This window comes from Vigna unguiculata, chromosome 3, assembly GCF_004118075.2.
Source record: "Vigna unguiculata cultivar IT97K-499-35 chromosome 3, ASM411807v1, whole genome shotgun sequence".
In the NCBI taxonomy this organism is placed as follows: Eukaryota; Viridiplantae; Streptophyta; class Magnoliopsida; order Fabales; family Fabaceae; genus Vigna; species Vigna unguiculata.
The window spans coordinates 46,189,141-46,214,739 of NC_040281.1; the positions used below are offsets into that span (position 1 = coordinate 46,189,141).

A 25,599-nucleotide genomic window follows, 5' to 3' on the forward strand; every position below is an offset into this window, starting at 1 on the left:
TTCAAACTATAATTAGTTAGGTCATTCAAAATAACTGTGTTTTTGTATTTGCCATTTGGCACCCTTCCTTCAACTGCAGGTACCTCCACATAAATTTAAATTTTCCGTTTTGTACGAAGCACAAATTAGTGTTCTAGAAACAACCCCTTATATTTTCAAAAATTGAATATTATATAATATTCTTGTTTAAAAAGTATCACAAGTGTGTATCTTCTTATTCTAGTTAACAATTTTATCACTAAAATATCAAAATATAAAAAGAAAATGCTAAAGAAGCACATTTTTTAGACAGGGTAAATAATATAAAACACACCATATGTATAAAAAAGTTATCTTGATATAATGGCTAGATTGCTTTTTTAATTACACAAGGGTGATTTTAATCTTGTAACTTTAATGATTAAGGCATTACCCTTTTTCATATCAACGAAATCTAATTCAGCAACTAATTGTTTGTTAATTTTTAAATTGACATATTGCATTTTGTGACATAATATGCCATAAAATGGACAAATGAAATTGTTGCAACGTCGCAAAATCCCATTATCATTAGCTCATCCGATTAATAATTAGAATAAATATATACTTTCAATGAACTATCATTTCATGACGTTGTCACATAACAAAATGTCGTTTACACGTCATACCATAGATTCAATGCTATTTTCGGTTTGTCCAAAATAAGCCATTTACGTAATATGGGACAAAGAATATATTCATACCTAGAATAAAACAACTTGTCATTTACTTAGATCAGCCTTTAATTATTTCATACATTTACAGTAAAGTTAAAAACATAAAAAGAATAAATGTTAATAAAATTAACAACGAAATTGATCAACTTCAATAAAAAAAAACTTAAACGTCTTAATTAATTAATATGAAAAGAAATTCATCAAATGATTTGCCTATTCAACATCAACACAATTCTAACTAAAACAGTACTTGCACACACGTCAGAAAAACAGTTGAATTTACTGTTTAGACCCCGAAAGAAAAGTAATATTGTAATTTCTAAAAGGGATTTTTCTGAAAAAGGCTATTATTCAGGCCACCAAAGAAAAGCCTTTCATCGCAGAGTAAATGCTTAAGATGTAATTTCTAAATTTGAGGGCAGATCATCCAAGTAAATGAGTAGTAGTAAAATGTTCTTTCCGTCGATATTTCATGTCAATATTTATTTTATGACTGCGAAATGTATATGCACATTTCTCCCTTAAATTTTATTCCATTTGAATGGGAAAAGGAGGACTAAAGAAAGCGAAACTAACCTCAAACAGAGGCATTGTTCAATTTTGCTGAGATGAAAAAGATATACAAGAAAAGCGATATTGACACTTTTTTAATACACTAAAAATATGCAATAAGCTACAACACTACGTTACAAATTCGCCGTTATGGTACTGTTTGAGCCTGTGATAGACAGAAGACTAGATTTAATCTGGCTAATCAAATGTAAGATATCATGCTTCCAGGACCAAGATGGCTCATTCAGAGCACGTACGGAATTGAGACACACAAGCAAGGTTCCACCTTCATGTAAAAGAACCTGCATATGCATAAACAAGAGACATGATTATATAGACAATCAACGAAGAAAATCATGCAATTAAGGTAGTGGGACCATTCAAACCATAAAGAACATATTCTGAGAGATGCTATAATTCAAAGAAATGAAGCCTATGCTTGTCTTTCCGTTTGAAAACTCCAAAACTATTTTTAGTTCAAAAGATACAATTGAGATGCTTCTCTCACTGGAAAACCAACCTACACTCCCTGGCAGGGAACGACAATCTAAACAATCACAACAATAAGTTAAGCCGAGTATACTTTAATTATAGAGGTAGCACCTACTAAATTCGATTTACAATAACGCCAAGGGTGGGGAGTTGCCTCAACCAAGTGATATTGGTATGGCCATACCCAGTGACAATCTTTACTAAAATAATCGTGATTTCAGAGATTTGTTACCGCAACCAGATAAAAAAATGCTTGTTCAAGTCATTCGAAACATCAGGACATAGTGCCACCAAGGCCTACAAACGTTCTACAGCAGAATAGCAGAAAGATAATATAAATTGAATTTTCATACCGTTAACCACAGTGGCAGAAATCCCAAAACTGATGGAAGGGAAGCTATAACTATGGACGTCAATGCCAGAGCTACATTTTGTTTAATCTGCACGTACATTCAGATATAAGTCAACAGCATCCAAGAGCTAATGAAATAATGTATAGTAACTACATCTATAAAACTACCAGTGAAGTTGTCTGCCGAGACTTGGCAATACAAAATGGCACTGCAGAAATGTTTTCTCTAAGCAACAATACATCTGCAACAGCTATGGCTGTTGCACTCGCACGGTGAGCAAGAACTATCCCAACAGTTGCTGCAGCTAGTGCTGGGGCATCATTGATGCCTTCACCCACCATAATTAGGCCTCCCCCTGTCAGGTATAAACAAAATGGCGTAAGAGACCAAAACATATGTGTAAAAGACATCCAAGCAACTCAATTTAAATATTATGTAGGAACCTATTTAAGAAAATACTCTCTTTTGAAAAAAAAATGATGAGTCTCATAACTGAACAACAAAGGTACCATAAAACGAGACTTGAAAGTGAAGCATGTAAAGGTAATATTTTAAGCTTCAGCTCTGCACAATTTACTTGTATAGTTGAAGCTACAAGCGGGGACCAAAAAAACTTCTATTGGAAAGGAACCATTGGTGTGCAAGTACCCAAAAATAATAATAATAACCATAAGTACGCATTACAGAAGACAATCCACAAAAATGGTTATCGAGGAACTTACCCATATCTCTTGAGGTATCCTTCACATGACTCAGCTTATCTTCAGGCTTCAGGTTGCAATGAAACTCATTGATGCCCACAGCACTTGCAACTCTCCTAGCACTAGACTCATGATCTCCGGTTAACATCATCACACGAAACTGTGCTTCATCTTGCAATTCTTGAATAACATTAGAAACACCAGGACGCGGCCTATCCTCTAAATGAATCAATGTTACCTGCATCAAGTGACCAGTCAGTTAGGTTGCGGTGGATAATGTGTTTTACTTAAAGGTTAAATATATTTTTGGTCCCTCAACTTCTAGCGAAAATTAGAATTAGTCCATCTTGAAAACCTTGAATTAATTTAGTCCCTCATCTTTAAAAATATGTGTATTTAGGCCTTTAAATATTTTTTTTTAAATTTATTTGACGTTTCAAACGCGTTTTTCAGCTAACATTGAAGCGAAAATATGTCAAACGGTGTAACAAACTAAAATACTATAATGAAATATGTTTGAAACATCAAATAAACTTAATAAAATCTTACTAAAAGAACTAAATCCACACATGTACATAGTTGAGGGACTAAATTAGTTCAAAGTTTCCAAAAAGCACTAATCCCAATTTTTACCAAAAGTTGAAGGACCAAAAATATATTTAGCCTTTTACTTAATGAAGGGGGTGTAAACGGCCAGAGAGGCTCAAAGATTTGGGTAAGCTGTCCGCTTCTCCAGCTGGAGAGATCTATGAAAAAGCTTAAAGCATCATCCCTTCTTTCCCAGAAAAAAAGATGAGTAGATTACAGTATACCACCTTCTGATTAACTGAAAGGGCAGCATGAACATATTCACTTCCATAAGAAGATGTATTAACCGCTTCCTTGATCTTTTCTGACTCATCTTCAGATTGACAAAATGAAGTGATGAAATCTACAGACCCAAGTGATGCTTTTAATAGTTTGGCACCTTCAATTCCTGACTATAATAAAACAAAAACAAAAAATTGAGTCATTTTACTTGTTTTTTCACAAATAAACTATATGAGAAAAAAGATATGGCTCAGCCAGTTGCTCAAGCATTTCAATTATTCAATGAATAGTCTTCAAAGGGACCAATTTTTTCTAAGACATTTACATTTTTTATAAACGGGAATCAGAATCAATTCCTCGTTTTCTACATCCATGTTGGATGGAAAGAAATGTTTGTATTAAGGTATGAAGTTTATCATGTAAGAACAGGAAGTTGTCTTTTTATCTGCATGAATGGGAATTCTGAGCATGAATTAATATATTTCTAAAAAACCAACATTAAGCTTTTGTTTCAATAATAAGCTTCTCTGTAAAACTTAAGTAAATGAAAAAGTGAAATAAGTTTCTCTCGTAAGCTAAAATTATAGCTTCCACACATAAAATCAACTTTTTGATAAATTAAAATGAAAAAACATCTGTAAAATAGTTTGATATACATGCTAATTTTAGCATATGGGAAATTCATTTCATTTTTCTTTATTTTCTTCTCCTACAATTGTTTATGAAAAAGCTTACCACTGCACCCTGTTGCATTGGAAATAATATTCCATATCGAATTTTTTATTGCTTTTGCTGTCAAATCACCAATATACCCTTTACATGGTTACTAGACACTAGTAAAGAGGCATATTACAACAGTTTTATGGTTTTAGCCCAAATCTTACAAAATATGGAGCATATTGGTTGGTTCAAATTAATATGGAATTATTGTCCTCTGCCCATTTTATATTTTGCCCCAAGTTAATGCTTCCGGGTTCAGTTCAAATAATCTATGCAACTTCACTATTTATTGGTAAACATAATTTTACAAAAAGGTTTGTTCTCCTAGGTATCTCATGGTTTCTTAATTTTTCTAGATAGGATTCACAAGACTCAATGGGTCAGGCTTTTTATTTTCGAAAACACTTCACAGTCATTTTCTGGTTTCATGGATTGCAATATTCACCCACTCAGCCCCATGCTGCATTAAATATTTTCTCAAAGGACTTTCCCATTGGCACCTCCATCATCAAGAAGAATATCTTTCATTTTGCACAAATTGATGCAGCATGTGCCTAAGCTTAGAAATGGACTCCCTCCCAATAATGAAGCTGTAATCCTTGATTGTAAGTTACTTTACCTCATTCAAGAAACTCAAGAAATAATAAGCTTATTTCTTGATTGAAAATAAACAAAAGGAGAAAGATCTCGCCAACAGTTCCCACTTTTTACAAGAGCAGATTAATAGTTTTCAGTTTATACAAAGCAGAACGATGCTCCTTTCTACCCAGGGATGACAATGAAAAGAGTTTAGATTATACTAATTGTCTACATACCTACGCATAAAAGAAAATGCCTTGATTTCAAACCCAAACTGAAGTGGATAGCAACTTTAGAGTCCATGGAAGTACTCAGGCAATTCTCAAGTGGCTTAACTGCTTATTAGGTAGCAGAGCTGGTCGTCAATGTTTCGAAAAATGTTGCTTGCAGATAATTCTAAATGGTAAAGGATTCCTACAAACCAGAAAGTTAAGTGAAATATCACTGCATGCAGCACCGTAGAGTGAGTCAGTGATACTCAACTGTTGGGAATGATGCTATGATAGGAGGGACTTCAGTATTATGAAGGGTCTACATCCCACATCGGGACTTCAATATTATGATCAAATAGTATGGGATATTTAGCGGATTATCTAAGTCTTTTATTCTCCCTCCATAGCTTTTAAGAATGAATTCCATGAGTTATTGGGTCTTATTAGATAAATCATATGCTCATATCTAAATCCATTGTTTGTGTTAGAATAAATAGTCTTAAAGGAGATTCATTTCTCGAAGAATCATAACCATGTAAAACTTATCCAACTTTCCTTTTATTTCTTCTAATGAGTTCACTTCTAAGAACACCTTTAATTCCTCAACAGCAGATTGAGCTTCAGCCATAAAAGTTACCATATCATTGTCAGATTGCTTTAAAGAAGAGCCGTTGGATATCATTTGCGAATATATTTTGGGCCTTCTTCCAAAAAGAATGACATGTTTTAAATGCCCTAAGCGTACTCAAAATATTAGGCTCTACTGATTGCCAAAGTAGGGCACAAAGCTGAAAATCAGTTTTCTTCCATTGCTGAATTTGATCTTGTGGCACTGAGCTTCCATCTTCTTCCAAATGATCATGAAACCCTTGACCAAGGAACCAAAGTTCCACAGATGCAGACCAAGACAAGTAATTTTTTCCATTTAATTTTTCCGAAGTTATGGAAGTAGCCCAGTCAAAGGAAGGAGTTGTAATTTCTCAAAGGAAATATGCTCTTGACATCCTTAAAGAGACATGTATGATCGACTGTAAACCAGTGGATTGTCCCATGGATCCAAATCAGAAATTAATGGCAGAATAGGGAGAAGCTTTCTCTAATCCAGAAAGGTACAAAAGACTCGTTGGAAAACTTATTTATCTTACTATTACCATACCAGATTTATCCTTTGCAGTTGGTGTTGTGAGTTGTTAGATATAGTTTGATATTATTAAGATATTGTTAGATATTGATAACCACAATATCAAACAATATCTTCTATTTAATCCTTTTATTTTCAGTTACTCTTTTTACTTGTACCTCTCTCTATTATAAATAGATTACCCTATGTGTGGTTTATACACAAAGGAGATTAATCTCAATCCCTATTTTCTTTATTCTCAACATGGTATCTAGAGCTTAAGGTTTTTTTTTTTTCCACTATCGCTGCCTCCGTCTCTGCCGCCACCGTCGCTGCTGCCACCGGAGCCGCCGGCGCCGGAGCTGTTACCGGAGCCACTGCCGGAGTCGCCACCACCGTCGCTGCCGAGTCGTCGTCGCCGGAGTGTTAGTTCCGACCGGCGACCATACAGTTTTGATCGTCCCTCACACGCCATTTGAAGCCGCGTCTCTTCCAGTTCCTCCATGGCATCTTCCGCTGCCTCTTTCAGTTCTGAAATCTCTTATGTTTCATCCGATATACTTGTTATGCACAACAAATTCTCAAATGGTATAAGGATCAACAGTTTTCTAGTTCCACTGCATCTGTTGCTCACACAGGTACATCTTTTGTTGGTCTAACTCAATCTTCTTCTCCTGGTCCTTGTGTTGTTTCTTTTACCAACAATTCTGTCTGTTTACAGGACCGGAGTTCGAAACAGGTGATTGGCACAGGATATGAGTCTCATGGTCTTTATCATCTCCGTCCCTCTACACACATTGGTGCAGTTATGGAGTCTCCCTCTCTTATTCATGCTCAGTTAGGTCATCCAAGCCTTGCCAAGTTACAACAGCTTGTCCCTGCCTTGTCCAAGTTGTCTTGTTTGGATTGTGAGTCGTGTTAATTAGGCAAGCATACTCGTACTTCTTTTCCTCGTAGTGTCACGTGATGCTTCGTCCCCTTTTGCCTTGGTTCACTCTGACATTTGGGGTCCTAGCCGCGTTAAGTCTACTTTAGGTTTTCAATACTTTGTTACTTTCATTGATGATTACTCCAGATGCACTTGGTTATTTTTAATGAAACATCGTTTAGAATTATTTCATATCTTTCAATCTCTTTTTAATGAAATTAAAACTCAGTTTGGTGTTTCTATTAGAGTTTTGCGTAGTGATAATGGTCGTGAATATCTTTCTCATTCTTTCAAACAATTTATGGCTTCTCACGGCATTCTGCATCAAACTTCTTGTGCTTATACCCCTCAACAAAATGGTGTAGCTGAACGTAAAAATAGACATCTTATGGAAACCACTCGCACTCTTTTAATTCATGGCGAGGTTCCTAAACATTTCTGGGGTGATGCCATTCTTACTGCCTGTTATCTCATTAATCGTATGCCTTCTTCGGTTTTAAAGAATAACATACCTCACTCCATTTTATTCCCTCATGAACCTCTTCATCCCTTACCTTTAAGAGTTTTCGGGTCTACATGTTTTGTTCATAATTTTAGTCCTGGTCTTGACAAGCTTTCTCCTAGATCACATAAGTGTGTTTTCTTAGGGTTTACAAGATCACAAAGAGGATACAAATATTTTTCTCCTTTTCTTAACCGTTATTTTGTGTCTGCAGATGTCACCTTTAATGAGTTCTCCCTTTATTTTAAGAGTCACTCTTCACCTCTGACTCCATCCAATCCTGACAACTCTTCTAATACCTTTAATGTTCCTATTGTTTGTGACCCTCTTACTGTGTCTTCTTCACCCTCGGTTCCTGCTCTACAGTCACCTGCTCCACAGTCACTTGCTCCTCCACCACCTCTTCAAGTTTATAGTCGCCGTAATCGATCACAACCACCACCATGTGACTCCACTCCAGTGCAACTACTCTGTCTCCTTCGACTTTGACACCTGAGTCTGACCTTCCCATTGCCCTCCGAAAAGGTATGCGTTCTACCCGTAATCCCTCTCCCCATTATATTGCTTTGAGTTATCATCGCTTGTCATTACCTTTTTATACATGTCTTTCCTCTCTTTCTTCTGTGACCATTCCAAAAACTGTCCGTGACGCTTTAGCCCATCCTGGTTGGCGTCAGGCCATGGCAGATGAATTAAGTGCTCTTCATAATAGTGGAACTTGGGTCCCGTTGCCGTCTGGGAAATCTGTTGTTGGTTGTAGGTGGGTGTTTGCTATCAAAGTTGGACCTGATGGTACTATTGATCGCCTCAAAGCTCGTCTTGTAGCCAAAGGTTATACTCAAATTTTTGGGTTGGATTATGGAGATACTTTTTCCCCCGTGGCAAAGATGGCTTCTGTTCGTTTATTTATCGCCATGGCTGCTCTTCAACAATGGCCTCTTTATCAACTAGATGTTAAAAATGATTTCCTCAATGGTGATTTGCAAGAAGAAATCTATATGGAGCAACCTCCTGGATTTCTTGCTCAGGGGGAGTCTTCTGGGATGGTATGTCGTCTTCGCAAATCCCTATATGGCCTAAAACAATCTCCTCGGGCTTGGTTTGGAAAGTTTAGCAATGTTGTTCAACAATTTGGTATGACTCGGTGTGAAGCAGATCATTCTGTCTTTTATTAACACTCGAGTGTTGGATGTGTTTACTTGATAGTATATGTTGATGACATCGTTCTTTCAGGGAGTAACAACCATGGCATCTCTCAGTTGAAACAACATATTTGTCACCATTTTCAGACCAAAGATCTTGGCAAACTCAAATATTTCTTGGGTATTGAGGTGGCACAGTCCAATGATGGTATTGTTATATCTCAAAGAAAGTATGCCATGGATATTCTAGAGGAAACTGGGTTGATGAGTTCAAAGTCTGTTGATACACCCATGGATCCCAATACTAAACTTCTACCAAATCAGGGGGAGCCTATATCTGATCTTGAGCAGTATAGACGATTGGTTGGGAAATTGAATTATCTTACTGTTACTCGTCCTGACATTTCCTTTGCAGTCAGTGTGGTAAGGCAATTTCTTAATTCTCCATGTGAAGATCATTGGAATGCAGTCATTCGCATCTTGAAGTATATTAAAAAATCTCCTGGAAAAGGATTGTTATATGGTTCTAATAACCATACAAGATTTGTTTGCTATTCAGATGCTGATTGGGCAGGATCTCCTTCTGATAGAATATCTACATCTGGGTATTGTGTCTCCATTGGTGGTAGCTTGATCTCGTGGAAAAGTAAGAAACAGAGTATTGTAGCAAGATCCAGTGCAGAAGCAGAATAGAGCTATGGCCTCAGCTGCCTGTGAACTTGTTTGGCTCAAGCAATTGCTTCAAGAGTTACAATTTGGAGATATTACTCAAATGAGACTTGTGTGTGACAATCAGACTGCCCTTCATATTAGCTCTAATCATGTCTTTCATGAGAGGACCAAACACATTGAGATTGATTGTCATTTCGTTCGGGAAAAGGTTATGACTGGAGACATCAAGACTGAGTTTGTTAACTCAAGTGGTCAGTTAGCAGATATTTTTATGAAGTCTTTACGAGGGCCTAGAATTGATTATATTTGTAACAAGCTTGGCACATACGATTTGTATGCTCCAGCTTGAGGGGGAGTGTTAGATATAGTTTGATATTATTAAGATATTGTTAGATATTGATAACCACAATATCAAACAATATCTTCTATTTAATCTTTTTATTTTCAGTTACTCTTTTTACTTGTACCTCTCTCTATTATAAATAAATTACCCTATGTGTGGTTTATACACAAGGGATATTAATCTCAATCCCTATTTTCTTTATTCTCAACATGAGTCAATTCATGCAGAATCCGTTTATCGATCATTGGAATACTGTCATTCGTATTCTAAGGTATCTTAAAAAAGCTCCAGGACAAGGACTACTTTATGAGGATAAAGGGAATACTCAAGTTTTTGGATATTGTGATGTTGATTGGGCTGGTTCTCCTATGGATAAATGTTCTACCACGGTATATTGTGTTTTTCTTGGAGGAAATATAGTCTCGTGGAAAAGTAAAAAGCAAAATGTTGTTGCACGATCATCCGCTGAAGCAGAGTATAGAGCAATGACATCCCTAACATGTGAACTTATATGGGTTAAACAATTTCTACAAGAAATAGGTTTTTGCAACATTCAACCAATGAAGATGTATTGTGATAGTCAAGTTGCTCTCCACATCGTTTCTAATCCAATGTTCCATGAAAGGACCAAACATATTGAAATTGATTGTCACTTTATTCGAGAAAAATTGATGACCAAAGAAATTTGCACAGAATTTGTAGGATCAAATGAACAACTTGCAGATGTATTAACAAAATCCTTGAGAGGTCCTAGGATTGAATTTATATGTTCCAAGTTTGGCACATCCAATTTGTATGCTCCAGCTTGAGGGGGAATGTTAGAATAAATAGTCTTAAAGGAGATTAATTTTCCTAGGAGCATGCTTTAGTCCTAGCTCCTAGGAGCATGCTTTAGTCCTAGTTCCTAGGAGCATGCTTTAGTTCTAGTTCCTAGGAGCATCTTCTAGAATTCTCCTCTTTCCTCTCATCCATTGTATCTCATGCACCATAAATATTGAAACCTAAGAGGAGAGAACACACACTCTCAAATTCACTCTAAAATCTTCTTCTCTTTAATTTCAAGTGTTTGCATCCAGGTTATCACCAATAAAAATACAAATAATAGAAACAAACCTCACGAAATATCCTTGGTGAGTAATAAGTACAACCTTTGCCTTCATCTAAGACACCTTCCTTGGAGCTCCCCTTAATACATTTCAGAATGTGGATTATTGCATCCAAATATCCTAAAGGAAGACTTGTGAGATAATTTAGTTTCTAAATTGATAATTGTCATTATCATATTTTTATTATGTTAATTTTTTATCTTTTACTGGTGTTTTTATTATTATCTTTTTAAATAATTAAGGGTTTATTAAATAATTTTATAAAAGATAAGTATTTTATCTTTTATTGGATAATTAAGTTTTTATTTAATAAAGTGGAAATGATAAGCATTTGGTTTATATTTTGCACATAAGTGAAAATCTCAGAGATTTAAGAAGTCATCAACATAATCAATTACCAATAGAGTTGGTTACTTCAATTACAAATTCAAGAACAAATTCCAAGCCCAGTCCAGTTCTGACAGTCTTTAAATAGAAGGCTCTACAAAGTTAAAAATCAACATCCCTTTAAGGGAATAAACCTCCCTTTTTAGGGAGAGAGGGAACTTGATTCTTTTGTGGAGACTCCTTCTTGATGTTGGAGGCATTCAACATTATTCTTTTTATAGTGTTCAGAATGCATAAGAGAGTAACCAACTACTCTATATACAGTGGTTGGACGTAATATATCTTAATTCTTTGTGATTTCTGCTATTCAATGTATCTTCACACTTTTCCATATCTAATCATTGGACATGATATTAGAACCTAGACTAGAATAAACAACTAATTGATTGTGCATCTAGACATAGAGTACATCATTGGTCATGCTTAACATCCAAACTTAAGGCTTAATACTTTTAATAAGGAAAGGTCTAACACATTAGGGTTCTTATTAAACTTGTCACTAAAACATTAGGGCTTGTTACATAGTGGTGTGAATGCTAGAATCAGAAATTAGAAATATATTGTTAGTGTTTTCATATTGATTTGATGCATGAAATCCAACCCTAATGAAATATTTACCATATATTTTAATTTCATAAATTTAATTAGTTAATAATTATTTTTCTAAGCAACGTGAGTCTGTTGGGAAAATGATATTTGGACTTATCCACTTTATTACTTGTACGATTTAGTACACTTGCCAATTTTGTAACATAAATCAAACTTTTCCTATATCTTTGAGTTATAGATCGACTCTCCCTAACTAAGTAAAAACTCGGCATGTGATTCATAGGAGTTCCAACATGTTAAGTGCTCATTAAGTTTGTTTTATCTAATACATATTGCATACTTCAAGAAATCACGTTACAATTCTTGGATTATACTACTTCAGGAAGAATTAGAGTCAACCACCAAGATCTTTTATATATAATGGGTGACAAAATCATGCTTGATTGGAGTGAAGCCACGGTAATCAATACCCTATAATAACAATAACCTACATAATGAAGTAAAAGCACTCTAGAAACGTGGCAATTTCAAATTTGATAGTTTACTTCACATTGATTCATATCAAATTATTAAACAGCAGTGCTAACTCTATAAATCCATATCCTAAAGATTTTTTAAGGACGTATTAGAACTTGCAGAGACTGCCAAAAAGTTGTGCAGACCATTATTACCCATTCACTTTACTGTGTGTAATTTCCAGCAAACTTAATTTATAAGCACTAAGCTTATTATATACTTAAGTAATTAAATATGAGGGCTTGCAGTGAGCTGTGCACTAAAATACCCAAACCCGAACTAGTTTTAGCAACTAATTCATCTCTTCATTGTGCATAATTTTGTTGGTGCTAATCAGAGTTTGAATCCAATTGTGATCCCTATTTCTGCACTTTCTCCGAGGCTAAACCTTTGCCCTACGCACTCTAACCAGCTAACTCCCAAACCAATAATTGGTATGGCAACAGGTATGGGTAATAGCTACTCACTACCAGCTCCCCATGTAGAAAACGCCCTCAAGCACTCCCTCGAACCTCTGGGTACCCTCTTTGACAACTATTCATGCGTTTAAAAAACACTTCCAGATATTTATGGGCATTCAAAGTAATTAAAAAAATAGGTACTTTTTTTTTTCTTTTTTGATTAAAAAAGTAAAACATACGTTCAAATATATAAATTTAGATGCAAATTAGTCTATTAAATTCCAATAGAATAAAGTTAGAGAAAAATCTTCTCATTAACATGAGTAAAATAAACTTAGAAAGTAAGCTACACCAAATAAATAAAAATTAGAAAATTTTCAATTGATATTTTGCTCACCAATAACTTCACATTGACCACCTTTAATTTTGAAAGAGCCTAAAAGAGAAAATAAGTAAAAACTATCTTATTAAAAAGTTTCTAATTGAAAAGATTAATTTAGTTACCTCAATATAAGAGTATTTATATTATTTTATGGGCAGTGAGTACCAAAAGATTAATTAGGATATTCCATTTAGTGTACACATTTTATTATCTTGGTTTACCCTTCAATATATATTAATGTTACAAATATTTATATTTCGAGTGCTCCAAGAAACTGTCACATCCACAAAACTGCCTTAAAAGTAACATCTTCTTATTCCATAAATATTTCAGAAATTGTTGTCCACATTCTTAACTAATAACTTTTATAAACGTAACCTTACACAATAGGACTTCACTTCTCTGCCTTTTATTCAACCTTTCATCTCCCTCTTAATATTTTAACTTTTCATTTTTCATTTTTCATTTATGTAAGGACATCGGTATGTTTCCTTCATTTAAGGACACCTTGTCTGTTATATATATAACTAAAATTAATATAAACATTAAACTTTTAACTCCCAAAAAAATAAAATAAGATAGCATGATCAAAATGCAGACACAAATTTTTATAAACGTAACCTCACACTATAGGACTTCACTTATCTGCCTTTTATTCAACCTTTCATCTCCCTCTTAATATTTTAACATTTCATTTTTCATTCATGTAAGGACACCAGTATGTTTCACTCATGTAAGGACACCTTGTCTGTTATATATAAAACTAACATTAATATAAACATTAAATTTTTAACTCCCAAAAAAATAAGATCATGATCAAAATGCAGACACAAGCGTGCAACACTTCTGTTTCCGCTAATATATATATATATATATATATATATATATATATATATATATATATATATATATATAAAAGGAAATCATTGCAAAATAATGAAACCCAAATGGGAGATCTCTATGACAAATGTATGCAATATGAGCTTGAGATACTAAAAATACATGGTCATGTCTGCTTCAAAATCTCACTTTGTCATGCAAAATGAATATTTAAGTATCCAGTTAAGCAACACACTATTTAAGTATCCAGTTAAATAACAACATACCTCAATGTTGTTAACAGTAGCAGTAAGGCCTCTGCCAGGAAAGTATTCAAAACTTTCTACGGAAATAGATGGGAGGTCTTTGCCTTCACTATGGTCAACCACAGCCCTGCAATTTATTTTACACAAAAAAAAAAATGCATAAGGACAGAAAAGTGATTATTAGTTTAATATCATGCTTCACTGTTACATTTAAGATGGCAAAACTGAACATTCAAAGAATTGAATTGTTTTGTGGAGAATCTGATTAAAAGAGATCAGCATTTAATGAGTTAGTTATAGATATATATGAATCCCAAGCTATTGTAGGTTACAAACAAGATAGTTAAAATTGAGACTGTGGTTAGGATCATAGATCATAGATCATAGATCTTAATTGGGTTTCATTTTAATTGAAACCCATTCCACAAGGAAGGTGAAGGGTGCAACAAAAAACATCCTTAATTTTTAATTGGGTTTGTATTTTGTTTTAATTGAATCTGCATTTACTAGAGTGAATAGGTGGTGAAGTTGAATAAAGGTGAATTTTAATTACATTAATTTTTAACTGGTTGGTGTTGTGACTGAAACGTGCATAATAAGGTGAATATTAATTACATTAACTTTTAATTAGGTTCAGGTTTTATTTGAACTGAATTTATTCACCCAAGAAGGTGAATAAGTGGTGCAACGACGATTTTAACGATTTGGCTGGGCCACAATCATGCTTGGGATCTAAATCGGAAATAATGTGTAAAATCATACGACCTTTCAATTTTATGAGTAAAATCTTGATTTTGACTATAATGGTTAGAAGTAATTTACTTATACTTAAGGTAACTTCCACCTACATTACATACATTATGTATTCTTAAAAGGGTAGCGAAAAGGACTGCTTTCTAAAGCTTCTTTGCTCAAAGTATTAAATTCAACTTAAGTCAAAGCTAATGATTCCAATCAAGAGACCTCGTGGGACAACTTACAAGGTACAAACAAACCACAGCCAACCCTTTAATTATACCTTACCTTGAAAACACTTTCTTTTCTTATCACTCAACACAACACCTTTTACTGATACAAAACCGTACAGATTTATCATTGCAGAGATCGTATAGCTACCCAAATTATTCACACTCACTCACTTCTTGCTCCAATGCCTATTGTTATTCAAGACGCTCTATCTAGTAACTTATGTTGGTGATCATAATAGGACATGATCAGAATGGTTCTGAAAAATTGAAGAAACATTTGTTCCATCAACTTTAGAGCAAGAGCTTACTTCGATACTTTTTGGAAATTGAATTGGTCCAATATTGAAGTGTCGTTTCTCAAAGGAAGTGTGTCTTGGAGATACTTCAAGAAACTTGCATGTCAGACTGCAAACAGTGTTGTTAATCTGCAGGGAGATGGCAAAAGCCGCAATAGTTGTTGAGGGGTAAAACATTAAAGAAATTAGTTATAAAATTAGAGGTGTTTCTGGAAAATGGTGGGTGGTGCGGAATAGCTTTTCTTTTGAGTTTTGAGTGCAAGGAACATGTGACGATTAAGCTTCGGAGGAAAGGAAAGAAATTTAAACGATGTTGATTGCCAAAAGATTGGGGAGCATGGAACAAAAGGTTAGTGTCGAAACTTTACTTAAGTGTCACTGGATCACTGTAGTCCTACAATTCTGTGTAGTACATAATCAAGTGTTATTAATTATTTCTCATAAATTGATAATTTTGAATGTGCTATAGAAACATTGATTGGGACCATAGACATGCGGTAATCCAAAACCACTTAATAATTTTCTGCAGTGTTAGGCCAATTGAACTAAGGAAACCCAAGTAAAAAACAATAGAATATAATAAATAAACAGGAGAAAATAAACACAAGCAAAACACTTACTGCTGACTTATTTTTAAAGGGTCAGTGAGATTTTAAGTGTTTACTAATTCAAACATGACCGACAGTGGAGGAGGAGATCCACAAGGCCCAATTCCATCTCTCTAATTTTGTCCCGGAGACCTACAAACCCAAATAGACCCTTTTTGCCATTTTGATCAATAAAAAGGGCAAACCATAGATGCCCACCTGATCCGTGATGTACTCTGAGTTTGCGAAGAGTTGAAACCTTGCCACCTCTTTTATGCCCAATCTATGGCACAGAACCTGTGATGTGCAAGGTGGTCATAATGGCATTTCTTGTGGCTCCACAACGCCATTGCACCACAATAACCAATATTTAAACTTCATCTTAGTTAGGGGAAGTCGTTGACTAATTTGGGAATATATCACAGGCTAGTTGGTAGGCTAAGTTATACTACTATTACAAGTCCAGATATTTCTCGTGTTGCTTCAGTGGAATTCCTTCTCTTTAAATAGTCATTAGGATGCAACTACTCATACAACTATTCAAATGATCTCTTGGACAAGGTTCATTTTATTCATAAATGTAGGGTCAACTACTCAGATGCTGATCAGAATAGATGTCTGTCATTCCACCCCAACATATTGTGTTCATGTAGGAGGTAATATTGTATATTGGAAAAGTAAGGAGCAAGAGATTGAAGCTAGATCTAGTGTTAAAGTTAAGTATCAGGCTATGGCCTTGATCACCTACGGACTTATTTGGATAAAGCAATTTATTCATAAACTAAAATTTGTTGAGTTCTCTCAAATGAAGTTTTCTGATAATCAGATTGCTTTTCATATTACTTCCAATCTGATTGTAATCCAAGTACTACGGATCTCAAGCAGTAATATGAAGAAGCCTATTAAGATGTATATCCAATGGCCCAAATACCCAGGATCTTAATTCTCACCTTAGATAATAAGCATAATGGGAAGGAGGAGTTAGCTACAGGAGAGAAAAGTTAGTGGAATATATCATATAAGAAAATAAAGGAATATTGAAGATACAGTTTTATTTGAATTGTAATTGGAGCTCAAAGGGTTTCTTCGGTTGGGAGCTTAGTTCTTTTCCTTTTGTATTGCCTCTTACTGCATAATATACTGTATTTGATAGAAATTTTCTATCATAGTCCAATTTTTCATGAGGAGCAAACATACTGAAGTGAATTGTCATTTATTACAGAAAAAGTTCTTTTTGCTAGTAATGTACACTAGTTCTATTGAACAACTAGCTAATATTTTCACTAGGTCTATTAGGGACTCCTGAATTATGTTTATGTGTAACAAGCTTGAGGCATATAATCTATATGCTCTAGCTTGAGAGGCAGTGTTAGTGTACCGTTGTGGTATTTGGGCCATAAACTAGTTAGTTTATGCTTTCATATATTATATTCCAATTCAACTATTTTCATTAACCGAATAAAATTCAATTCCAAGAGAACTACACGAACCACAATTGTTGCTAGTAAAAGGAGAGCTTATAATTTAAAAAAAAAAAGGCTTAAATACACATTTGGTCCTTATTTTTGTCAAAATTATTCAATGTGGTCCATATTTTCGTTGTTTGTTCAATTTGGTCCTCATTTTGGTAAAATCGCATTCAATCGAGTCCTTTTGACAAACGGAGTTAAAAATTTTAACGACACAGTGACACAGTGTAACTGTTTGGGTTACGTGTCAATTTTTTGGCAATGACGTTGGCACAGTGAAATTTTATGGTCGTTGTGGGTTTAAAAGTTTGTGAAATTGATTTGGGGAAAAAAATTAGGGTTTGAGAGGTTTGAAGCAAAACTGTGGCCAGCAAGAATCTTGTGCACAATCCAGTTGGTGATTCGAAATTCGCGTTTGAGAGGTATGTCTCGTCACCATTCATCTTCCTCCTCTTGCTGTAATAGTTGGGGGCAACCAATCTCGAATGACAACCTCCAAGCGCAATGTCGAAGCTTCAATCGCAAACCCTAACTGATGTTATCTTCAACCACGTTATCTTCAATGATGCACCCAAAAACCCTAATTTTCCCCTTTTTCACCAACCCTAAATTTTTCCTATCTCTCCACCTCTCGAATGCTCTCGACCTCTCCAATGCACAATTTTAGTTCTTCACTCAACGACACTTCTCGCTTCTCGTTGCAGTAAACCCTCAATTGAAACGTTTTAATTTTGTTTCACTTTACCATGTTTACCTTTTTACGTTATTCAACCTTTTTTCCCCAATTTTTTGTAACGAGACACTGTGCCAACGTGTGTCATCATGTATTCAAAAATTTGACACGTAACCCAAACAGTTACATCGTGTCACTGTGCCGTTAAAAATTTTAACTCCATTTGTCAAAAGGACTCAATTGAATGCGATTTAACCAAAATGAGGACCAAATTGAACAAACAACGAAAATAGGGACCAAATTAAATAATTTTGACAAAAATAGAGACCAAATGTGTATTTAAACCAAAAAAAAAATAGTCTATTCAAAATGTTACCTTCCAATAGGATGTGTAGTACCCTTTTCCATAGCTGCAGCAACCGCAAGAGCTTCTTTTTCACAGGTGGGAATGCAACAGGAAGAAAATTTTGATTCATTGTTTCTAACATGATGACCATAAATCGGTTCAATTGCCTTGAATACAAGTCCACCAGTTGTCAACGTCCCTGTTTTGTCAAATGCAATAGTATGACAAGAAGCTAGAGCATCGAGAACATGTCCACCTTTGAGTAGTATTCCCTGCAAATTGTGGTAACTGTCACACCCTCCATAAAAGAAAAATAAAATAAAAATAAAAATAAATTCCATACTTAATTTTGGAATAATTGATCAACTTTCTACTCCTCTCAAACCAACAAATAAACAATCCAAAGGACTTAAACTGTGTAATGAAATGCTTCCATTCAATTCACCTTATTATTGACAGACATCATCAAGAGTATTTAATCAAGCCGTAAAAGTAAGTTTTTCCTTAATATAGAACAAATCAAACTTGTTCATGGCTTAGTTTTTCTTCAATCACAATTCACAATTCACAAGTCAGATCAAGTTTTATGATCATGTTTAGGGCTTACATGATTACTTAGAATAATGTGGCTGTGGAGATTGGCACTGAAAAAAAAAACACTACTCCATATATACAATAATTGACATACAAAGCTTTAGAAGCTAGTTCTTTGCATGAAAATTAATGAAAGCTCCTTCATCTTTCTCAAAATGGGTAAATAGAAATTTAGATGCCAATAATGATTAAGATTTCACAACGGTAGTCACAAGAAGGTCTTAAAATTTGGCTTAGGATATAACTCAATCCCATAAAATGTACATACACGATCAGGATTGCTTAAGCTTTACAAGGATTACAATGGTCATATCATATGTTTTGTCAACGCGGACTAAGCACACCCCCTCAGACTTAGCACAATAGAAGTGTTCCAAAGAGACTTAGCACAATTAAGATGAGTTTTCAACACATCTCATCAGGTCATGGCCATGGGCTAGAGCTAATGCAAGAAACTCAACAATAGATCAAGGATAAACTCTAATACTACCTTGTAAAGTGAGGATTATCCAAGTGTTATATATTCTATTCAAGTCGTATCTCTGGATGATGTAGATTTCAACACACCCCACTAAAACAGAAATTATGGCAAGCTAAAGGGTAACTACAATTAAAGTGGTTTTCCAAAACATCCTATCACGCTCAAAGCTCTGTGCATGGAATGTTGCAATTCAGGTATACCAGAAATGGACTAACTCTTAATAACATCTTTGATTTTTGGATTAAGGCTCAAACTCAAGGATCCCACTAATTTAGGAAATTATAAATATTGAGCATAGGATTTAAAAAAAAAATGCAGGATTATGAATCTTCAAAATATATTGGTGAATACAAAATTGAAAGCCATAAAATCACACTGACAGTGCAAATACTTCATAATTAAAGATCAATTTTATATACGGGTGTAAGTGGCTTGACATGGGTTGAGTTTGGTCTAATGCAAGACTAATCCAATGAAACATAATTGGGTTGGGTTGGGTCTTTTGATTTCTGTTTTTTGTTAAGCAACCCAAACCAAAGCAACTTGAACTTTGTCAAGTTGGTTTGAGTTTGAGTTGGGTAATTAAATTGACTGTTTAAAATAATAATAATATATTCTAAATAAATAAATAAAATACAGAAAGTGTCTAATAAGTTAAAATTATTCTAAATAAAAACATTGCACAGTCTAAATTAAAATACAAGTCTACCTCTCCAAATCCAATACCATCACAAGCAAAATATATTCAAAGTCAGAACATTCAAAATACATGCGGCCAATGGCACAATACATGTCGCAAATAACCTTAATAATTAGTTTATGTACATAATAAAGATGAATATGGACAGTTTGATACTTCAAGTCTCGGACAATTTGACAAAACTGATCAATAGTTGTGTAGAGTAGGGTTATGCAAATATACAGACTAACAGAATTAGAATAATTATTAATGTTGTAAGTATAGAAATACTAGAAACACACTCTTTTATTTTTTACTCACTCTCTTTCATAGATTAAAATTTATTGGAAATTACAAAAAAGTGAGACTTAGATCTAATTCAATGATTTTCTCTTCTGTGTAGTTTCGAATAAATTTTAACCATTAAGAGAGAGTGCAAGAAAGAATGAATTCCTATAGCCCTCTTCTTATACGTATATTGAGATAGGTTGAATTAATTGGGTTTCAAACTCATTAACCCACCACATATCCCAATTATAATTTTATTGGATCAACCAAAATAAACCTAGATCAAACAATGACCCAACCCAACCCAATCTATTGAAATATAAACTGGATTGGATTGAGTTGATTGGATTCAAGGTCGATGAAGACCTGTTACACCTCTAATTTCTTATATGATGTTAAATTTTTAAATATATTTTGACATGAATTTATATAATCGAGTAGATAATTGGTACCTTCTTGGCACAAGAACTGATTGCTATAGCATACGCCAATGGAGCCACAGCCAAGGCACAAGGTGATGCTGCCACCATAAGCCCTAACGCTCTGTAAATTGAACCTCTGCAAGCTACATCAATCAGACACTAAATAAAATGAATTACGGAAGTTACATCATATATAGATATGCAACAACATATTTTTTGGATACTAAATCCTTGTCACAAAAGGGTAGTAGAAAACATGAGAATTGAGAACTTTTTAAATTGGTGATAATTACTGTAGCATAACATTAATAAATAGGAGACTTCAGTACCACTTGTTAAACCACGACGCATGCCTTGCCCAAGTCCATAAAAGACAAAGAAACAAGTGCTACCCCCATAATAAAGCTGGTTCTAAGTTGAAGGGAGGATTGCATGTGTTTGAAATGAGGGACAAAGTGGGAAAGGTAATTGGAGTGCCTATCCTCGCAACAGAGAAAGAGATAAAAGAGGCTGTTAACAACCTGAGTAGCTAGCACAATATCAATTAGAAGAAAAAAGGGGAGTAATTAATGAAGTAACTAAGGTGGGATAAATCTGAGGAAGAAGAGTGAGAAGGTGTAGAAATGAATTGAAAAATGGTGGGCTTTTGGGAAGTAGTGAGATATTTTGTGCATTTGCTGAATCTCTCTAGTAATTTATGTATTTTTTTTCTCCTCCTCTTCCTTTGTGATTTTAGTAATTAATGTAACTTGTAAGCAACTTGATCATTGCTACTTTAATTCGTAAGCAACTTGATCATTGCTACTTTAATTCCAAGTTTCTATGAAATGATTATTGAAGTAAAGGAGTGAATGACATACAAACCCACACAAAAAACAAAGCAAAACTCACAACAGGATAAAAACACAATCAGTAATCAAATTTTTAAATTTATTAACTATATCAAACAGTGCTACTAGAGTAAAAAAATTCAAAAATTACCAGATGTACCAATGAACGGCCACTTAAATAAAAGTGGTCCAATAACAGCAATTGCAACGGATAGCACCACAACAACTTGGCTATATCGTTCACCAAATTCATCCAGCCACCTTTGAAGTTTAGGTTTATTTGACTGTGCTTCTTCAGTCAACTGAACAATTTTGCTGAGAGTCGATTCCTTCCAAGTTTTTGTTACCTGCAATCAATTAATTTTGTATTATAAGGTTAGTTTCCAACAAAAACACACTTCAAACAAGACAAAAACCCACTTAGAAGTTTAAGTGTTTAACATGACAAACTATTACAGAAACACTAGTACCACAATCTGTAGTAACTTGTTCATGCATATCTGTGAGCATGACTCATTGCCCTAATTTTCAATCTTCATCAATATGAATATATTCTCAAAACTAGGTATGGTTAATGACAAGTGATACTTGTAATTAGTTACTTTCAGAATGTGGATTTGGCGCTAAATCATCCCCACAAAACTAGCATACATGAGGGTTATTCCCACTTACACGCTTTTTTTGCTTTATCTATATAGCCAATAAGAGACTTGCATTTATTTATTTTTCCAATAGTACCAATATTTTAGCACTTTTTCCAGTGTAAAATATAAACACAAGACTTTGAAATTTAGTAGAATATACAAAAATTGCTGAAATCCCTAGAGATTGATGTACAGTTCAACATACCTTCACAATTATCCTCCCATCTAAGTTCCTTGCACCGCCGGGAATTCTATCTCCAACTTTGGCTTCCAAAGGTTTCACTTCCCCTGTCAAGTGCTCGATGGTAATTGTGGCACTGCCTTGGAATACTTCACAATCTACTGGTACAGACTAATCACAACACCATCCCCATTATACTTCAACAATAATCTGCTGTATAAAACTTGAAATTCCAAATCGTGCATGTATGAGTTTGTGTGAGTCTGTGTTGTTTATTAGAAGATACTTAAGGTTTGACTTAAACTAATTATTTTTCCTTTTGCTCTTTAGGAGGGAGGGAAGGGGAAAAATGAAAAATCATCATTCAAAGGAGACAGAAAATGAGGACCAGGAATGCTCTTTAGACGATGAAAGATAAAGGGGTGTTTTTAAATTTTTAATACAAAATAATATTGCAAGAGAATTGACTGAAACAACTACTGAAGCAAGTGAGAAGATTCTAAGTCAGTCTTTCTAAACAAGTTTTCAAATATTTGGTCCGTAACATTTTCAGCACCCGGTGACATACTTTGTTACAGAAGAGTTGGGTGTACTCTGGATCAAATTAAGCGGCAAAATAAGTTTGGTCGTATAAATATTTTTCATACTATTAGTAATTATTCTAAGGACATTATAAAAAGAATTGGAATCATGGTTTATTTATTATAAATATTAATTCATTATGCAGCAAGGTAATAAATCATATATGCAAAGGTTAACTATATCCAAATCACCAAGAATTACTATGAACATCAGTTAACGATCACAGTAAAAAATGGTTATCCAGTTGAAAACATCAAAAACAATCACAAGACATCAGTCGCTGTTTAACCTCCTTCTAAGCTCTGAAGAAAATTATGACGAGGAAACAAATTTACAAAAAATTACCTCGCCGGCACCAACCAGAATATATGATCCTACAGTTACATCATGCACGGGAATCCTCTTGTATGCCAAGTCAAATGTATTGGGGAGTTTATCATCCTTGGTATCCAGAACAAGGGCAAAATCTGGATTATTTTCTTTCAACTCTCTGACATCAACCATAGATCGGCTGGTAAAATACTCTTCGGCTGCAGGATCCATCACACAGGTTATTCAAACTTCTTGGAGAACATGAAACTTGAAACTCGGTTACCGAAGCAAAATTTAGCTCACCTATATGCGCCAGATTAAACATGGCAAGAAGCAATCCTCCTTCCAAAGAGTTTCCCATAAATATTGACGCAAAGGCCGCCATTGCCATCAACACATGGATGTTCACTTTTCCACTACTGATCTCAATAAGAGCATCAAGTGATGCAGAAACCTGATAGGAACACACATGCAGAGTGTAAAAACAGTCTGGGAATAGAGCGAAAATGAGAAGTAAGTGGGGGAAAGGAGAGATTGTTTCGTACCCCAACCAAAGGGAATGCGATGAAAATGAGAGAGTTTTGAAAAGGCCTGACGAGTGGCTTGGGCAAGGTATGAGGGCAAATGGCAGCAGCCACAAATAAAGCGGTGGAGAAACAGCACAGATGCAAGTGCTCTCTCAGGATATCTGCCAGGTCCGTCCATCTGGTGGCTTTGGCGAATGCGATAACCGCCTTTTGGGGCCCAGTGAGATTAGCAACATCGATGCCGTGCGAGTGGTGATGATGATGGTGGTGGTGGTGGTGGTGGTGACCTTGATGTTCGTGATGGTCGTGATGGTGGTGATGGTCGTGGTGGTGACCGTGATGGTCGTGGTGGTGGCTGTGATGGTGATTGTCGGAGGATTCAGCGACGCAGCGAAGGCTGTGACGAGGGAGAATGAAAAATTTGGGGGAATATAAAGGTTTGATTGAAAATCGGGGAGGGCGAAAAGGGAGCCTGGAGGATCGAATTCGTGAAGCACCGGTGTAAAAATGAAGGGAGTGCAATTTGGTGGAGGGGATCGAGTAAGGAAGCGTTTCCATCTTGAGATAGAAAATTCTAAGAGGAGCTTCCGACCATCATCAGAGAGTCTAATGATTCTAGTTATGGTCTGGTCCTTCTTCAATCTGGGTCACTATAGAGTGAAATTGAAATGAACCATTCAGTTCGTCGTTATGCCATCCCCACCACATAATGTGCTCATTCCCAGACTTTGGTTACACTGCTAGTAGGGTCGTCCTGATTGGTAAATAGATTCACTTGCTTTTATTAGTTAATCGATGCCATACTCTCCTTCCATTGTTTAAAAAAAAAAAAAAGTGTTTTATTTATCCTTTACATTTAGTTCAATTATAATTTTGATCACTTGCATCTTCTTTTTTTAACGTCACAAATTACATCCTCAATTTATTTTATTTTTTTGTGACAGAAATATCGTCATGTCAAACAAAAAATTAAGGGTTAAATATGTACGTAAAATTTGAAATTAGTCTTTTTGAATTTTTTAACCAATTTAATCTCTAGTAATGTGTGAATTTAATCCTTTAAATCAAAAGTTTATCTAAATACATTTCATGATAGTATTTGAATTATTTATACTGTTTAACACATTTTTACTTCGATCTTAACTCAAATATTATCATAAAATGCGTTTAAAATTTTAAATAAATTTAATAAGTTTCTTTTAAAATAACTAAATTCATGCATTTTTAAAATTTAAGAACTAAATTAGACTAAAGTTGTGAGAAAATATTGATTCTAACTTTTATCGAAAATTACGGAATAAAAACATATTTAATCCAAAAATTAGTGACAACTAAAACATATTTTACCCAAAAATTAGTGATGACTAAAACAGATTCTAATCAAATAGCAAATCATGAAAACCCAAATATTTTTTCCTTGAAAACAAATTTCACTCATTGATAAATTTGAGCGTGAGCTAACAAGTGAAATTC

General features: G+C 34.6%; 1 protein-coding gene across 1 annotated transcript; it reads right to left on the bottom strand.

Annotated features, from left to right (window-relative positions):
• Positions 1 to 1,135: 1,135 nt before the first annotated feature.
• LOC114177866 (probable cadmium/zinc-transporting ATPase HMA1, chloroplastic) lies at positions 1,136 to 24,875 on the bottom strand. Its single transcript, XM_028063452.1, has 13 exons — positions 24,145 to 24,875; positions 23,903 to 24,053; positions 23,633 to 23,817; positions 22,730 to 22,876; positions 22,032 to 22,227; positions 21,081 to 21,193; positions 18,617 to 18,858; positions 14,269 to 14,374; positions 3,609 to 3,773; positions 2,815 to 3,031; positions 2,260 to 2,447; positions 2,093 to 2,179; positions 1,136 to 1,549 (listed from the first exon to the last, which is right to left on the bottom strand). Exons 1-13 carry the CDS (start codon positions 24,682 to 24,684, stop codon positions 1,382 to 1,384), a joined length of 2,505 nt encoding a protein of 834 aa, XP_027919253.1. The 5' UTR covers positions 24,685 to 24,875; the 3' UTR covers positions 1,136 to 1,381.
• Between the last annotated feature and the right edge of the window lie 724 nt (positions 24,876 to 25,599).

Coding starts and splice junctions, on each gene's coding strand:
- LOC114177866 (XM_028063452.1), bottom strand. CDS start 24,684: ATGGAAACGCTTCCTTACTCGATCCCCTCCACCAAATTGCACTCCCTT. Junction 3,774..14,268: donor CTACTGTTAACAACATTGAG/GTATGTTGTTAT, acceptor GTTTTATTATAG/TCAGGAATTGAAGGTGCCAA. Junction 2,180..2,259: donor CTCGGCAGACAACTTCACTG/GTAGTTTTATAG, acceptor ATGTACGTGCAG/ATTAAACAAAATGTAGCTCT.